General features: G+C 37.2%; 1 protein-coding gene across 1 annotated transcript; it reads right to left on the reverse strand.

Moving 5' to 3' along the window:
- Positions 1-115: 115 nt before the first annotated feature.
- gp1bb (glycoprotein Ib platelet subunit beta) lies at positions 116-4,081 on the reverse strand. Its single transcript, XM_037778915.1, has 2 exons — positions 3,502-4,081; positions 116-1,634 (listed from the first exon to the last, which is right to left on the reverse strand). Exon 2 carries the CDS (start codon positions 1,620-1,622, stop codon positions 999-1,001), a length of 624 nt encoding a protein of 207 aa, XP_037634843.1. The 5' UTR covers positions 1,623-1,634; positions 3,502-4,081; the 3' UTR covers positions 116-998.
- Positions 4,082-5,151: the final 1,070 nt, after the last annotated feature.

A 5,151-nucleotide genomic window follows, 5' to 3' on the forward strand; every position in this document is an offset into this window, starting at 1 on the left:
TTGAGAAAATGTATTTTTTTTCCGTTAAACTACTTCTTTAATTTCATCCATAATAATATATATTTTTTTAAAAATAAGCATATATAAAAAAAAAGAAATACATAACATTGCCATACAGTGTCAATATCTTTTTATTACACCTGTAACATCAGAATGAAGTTCCAAAAAATAAATACCTCAACTTGTATGTGGTACTAATATAAAAACAATCATAGTAATTTGTGATTTTTTTCTGATGAACAAATTTTAGTATAGGCTTTATAAAGAAAAAAAATACTACATCTGAAATAAACAGTAAAACAGATATCACACACTCATAAAAACATCCAATCAGCAATCAACGAAGTACTTCAGATATAACCATTTCTCACTCAGTCTTCAGTTAAGATTATTTTGATTGCTCCCATTTACAAATATACATCTCAAGGTGCTAAAAAACATTTTTTATTTATTAGTTTTTCCACCACATGAGCCATAGGAAAATAGAAAATTAAAATTTGATATTTCAACCACATGGCAGAAAGAGTCTGTGTTGTGAAGCCTGAAAGTAGAAAACTGGTGTTTCTTCATGTGATCAATATTATCATCATGTCAATAAAAAGAGTTTATTGTGAGCATTTGTAATGATGACTGTGCAGACTACGGCCCAACCAGTTTGCAATATTGATATTAGGTGAACAAAGATATATCGGTATGAACGTATGGCGGGTATGTAACAAAGTGATATGTTTACCACCACACCGCACTGGCAAGATCATTTTTCAACTGTAAAATGTCCTTCTCGGTACATGTATTGGCCATAATTAAAGGATTCTTATCAAAATACTGTAAATGTTATGACATGAATATCATTAAGTATGTTGTTACAGGAACATCTACATGCAGTGTGATCAACTTTGATTGATTGATTGATTGATTGATTGATTGATCTAAAGTGTGCAAATGATATCAGCTCTTCTTCTTCTTCTTTTGCATCAATCACACGTCCCAGCTCCATCTCAGGTGCTGTTGCCCTTGATAGCCGTGTACTCGTTCTCCCTCAGACTCTCCCCGGCGGTGAAGCTCTCCTCCGTGGTCTTCCTCGCCTCGTTGGAAATCCTCTGGAACCTCCTCAGGAACACGATGAGCGCCACCAGCAGAGCCGCCTGCACCGCCACAAACACAAACAGGCAAACCTGAGAGGCCAGAGCCAGGTCACAGTACCAGTAGTGGCAGGACTCCAGCACCTCCTTCTCCGTTAGATACACCACCAGCCGCCCTCGCAGGCCGGGAGGGGAGCTGCAGTTGACACCCAGATGTGATGTAGAGGCGACGGGCTGTTGTAGCAGATAGGCCCGCAGGTAGAGGATGCCACAGTCACACTTCCAGGGGTTACCGTGGAAGGAGACTGAGCGGAGGGAGGTCAGATCATCCAGGAGGCCGTTGGGGAGGGAGGTCAGCCGGTTGTTATGGAGACGGAGGGATGTGGTCCCAGGAGGGAAACTAGTGGACAGCGAGGACGAGGTGAGAGACCTGCTGCTGCAATTCACATCACTGCCATGACAGAGGCAACGGTTGGGGCATGAGGATGACCTTTGCCCTCCGACCAAGGGGAGCAGACACAGGAGCAGAAGCCCCTTCATGGTTACCGATCACTGTAGAGGAGAGAAGAAACATTTATTCAAGTACTTAAGTACAATTTTGAGGAACTTTACTTGAGTATTTCCATTTTCTGCTAATGTATACTTCTACAATTCAGAGGCAAATATTGCACTTTTTTATTCCACTACATTAACTTGACAGCATTAGTTACTTTGCAGATTAATAATACAAAATATTAACAACAAATAAAGTTATTATTATCGGTTAGGATGAGATAAGACTGTGTTCATCCTCAAGGGAGGAAATCACAAGCTACCCGGCAGTAAAGTGATAAAAATGAGCTCCGCCTTTACCAGCTGCTACATTAAAGTGATGAACACATTAACGCACCAGTAATTATAATTAAATAATATAATATATATTATTCTGAAATGGGCCATTCTGCATAATGAGAACTATTACTTTAAGTATATTTTGATGCTAATACTTTTGTACTTTTATTTAAGCAGCATTTTGAATGCAGAGGTTCTACTTGCAGGAGAGTATTTTTTACTACTTTTATTTTAGTAAATGATCTGAGTACTTCTCCCACTACTAGTCACCTCAGATTGATTGCATTGTGTTGATTCCACTGGAAAAAGATGAAACTATAAGCAGCCACTGCTCTTTTTATTTCTTGATAGCTGAAATATTTGTTTTTGTCAGATACCATATTAAAGTGGAGGAACACTAAAATTACAGGAACCTTTCCCACATTTACTGTCTGGCGCTTGACTGCATATTAAAGAGATCATTCAGCTGTTATTGGAGGGAATATGCGAGTTTAACGTCACATTAAACAGCAACACATATTAACATTGCAAACCCTTCTATTCCAAACTGATGGCATGTGAGTGAAGGTAAACATAATAAAGCTTACTATCAATGCAATGACTCAACATTAGTGTTCTCTAAACAGAAAAAATACATAATGACACTCATACTTACTTTTCTTTGTGGGGAATAATAAAATCTTGTCCTATTTTATGTATGTTTTTATGTGGTTTTCAAGGGCTGTTGGGTCTAACATTATTAGAAAATAGAAATGAATGCAATCTATCAAGAGTCCTGCAGTAATTACCATCTATATGAAACTGTAACTCTGTGGTACATTGTGAGTTTGTACTTTGCGGTGTTGTTGGAGTGCAGGTTTTTAAATTGTTCTGGTCACTCTTTGTTTATTTAAAATGTACAACTACAGTAACTACTTTGCATATGACCAGACATTGTTTGTCTTGAACTAATACAACATTTCTGGTGACTTTCATACACATTTTATACAATTAAATATGTGATACTACTACATGTGATGTACTACTAAGTAATCTAAAACTACCACCAGTCTAGTACCGAACACGTGCATGATACAATTTATTAAAGTACCACATATAAAACATCGTATTAACATGACATTATGTGTTCATATAGCTAACAAATTTAGTACATTTTACAACATGTTTTGTTCATCCAGAGAACTGACAGCTAAATAAACTTTCCTTCATGTCTGATGAGCGTCTAGACACACATTAAAATCTAAATCTCAACGTTGAGGTCAGGTCAGGTTGCTGCAGTCTGAGGCTTCATGTGAGATAACTTGATAAGCAGATAGCGGCACAAAGCTTTGATACTGTATATAGATTTATGTTTGATGCATCTTAAATAAGAAAAACAGTTTGAAATGCATCTTTTACAAGCTCCTTCCTTGCTCTCAAAAACAGGAATAGAGTAATTAATGTCAAACTGAACTTCACTCACCAACCAGACAGCTTTCTGTGATATCTTGAGAGCAAGAAATTGAGTGACGGGTCAGAAAACAATGTTTTAATGTCAATAATGTTAAAGACTAAAATGTCTTTATAAGGTCTGAGGAGAGTCGGTTACCTTCAGTGCTGCGTGTCTTCAGGAGACGACTGTTTCTCTTCGCTGAGAGGCCAAGTGTGTTACTGTAACAGCTGGTACTCACTGATAAAGACACTGACAAATACAAACACACACACACACACATGTACAATACAGTACAACACACACACACACACACTGACGTCTAACAGGACATGATGGGAAGTATGTCAGTAACTCTTTATCTTATGGGCCCTTATAATTTCTAATGAATTTCTACTTAAGGAAGTTCTCTGGAAAAAAAACAGACATTGTTCAATAAGGACACTTACAGTTATTATTATTTTTAGTTGATTACTAGTGAAACTTAGAGTCTTTTAGTCAGATTACAGCCGGTCAGCTAAACATGCAAAAATGTGAACACAATTCAACATGTGGGAAGAATAAAGTTACAAATAATAACTGATAAATGAATTAATACTTACTTGGGTTTATATGAAGAAGTTCTTTTAAAGAAAGTCCTATAATTAGTACCAAATGTTATTATCTAGAAAAGTATTAGGAAATTACAGACCTCTAAAATAAACTGTATTTAAAGTTAAGTTTCATGCAGCAAAGAAACGTGTCCTGTATCATGATACATGTCAGATATAAATACTACTAAAGAAGCCTTTTTGTTTGTGTTTAAAACATTTCATTCAGTTTTACTTGTTAGAATGTAAATTTAAGTTTCGCTTTCACTTTTACAACATAGTAGGTGTAGTAGGTATTTAATACTCTTATCAACATGGGAGTGGACAAATATGCAGCTTTATGCAAATATATGAATATATGTATTATTGTAAATCAATTAACAACACAAAACAATGACAGACATTGTCCAGAAACCCTCACAGGTACTGCATTTAGCATAAAATAATATGCTCAAATCATAACATGGCAAACTGCAGCCCAACAGGCAACAACAGCTGTCAGTGTGTCAGTGTGCTAACTTGACTATGACTTGCCCCAAACTGCATGTGATTATCATAAAGTGGGCATGTCTGTAAAGGGGAGACTCGTGGGTACCCATAGAACCCATTTTCATTCACACATCTTGAGGTCAGAGGTCAAGGGACCCCTTTGAAAATGGGCATGACAGTTTTTCCTCACCAAAATTTAGCGCAAGTTTGGAGCATTATTTAACCTCCTTCATGACAAGCTAGTATGACATGGTTGGTACCAATGGATTATTTAGGTTTTTATAGTTTCAAATGATGCCGGTATCTTCACTCTAGCTTTAAAACTGAGCCCACTACAACCTAAAAATCCCAAGTTGTGTTAATGCTTTAAAGAAATTAGTGGTGTTAAAACTAATTTGTGTTAACACACTATTATCGCGTTAACTTTGACAGCCCTATTACTGAGCTGAGTACTTCTTCCACCACAACATTTATGAGTCAAAGTTTTCAAACAGAAACTACAGATATTTCCTACTAATGTTATGTTGTGTCTGCTCTGACTGACAGGGAGAAGATGCTGCGTACGGTGCAGAGGAAGAATGGCTGCAGGAGATAAAACATGAATCAGCAGATAATGTTTTCCTGCAGCAGCTCAGACTCTGACAGCCGGACGTGATGTGAGGAAGTCGACGCCGCGCGGTCGCTGGACCTCGACGTACGGCTCTGTAACATTCAGAGAAACGATGCAGAC

Source organism: Sebastes umbrosus, chromosome 8 (assembly GCF_015220745.1).
Source record: "Sebastes umbrosus isolate fSebUmb1 chromosome 8, fSebUmb1.pri, whole genome shotgun sequence".
Taxonomy (NCBI): Eukaryota; Metazoa; Chordata; class Actinopteri; order Perciformes; family Sebastidae; genus Sebastes; species Sebastes umbrosus.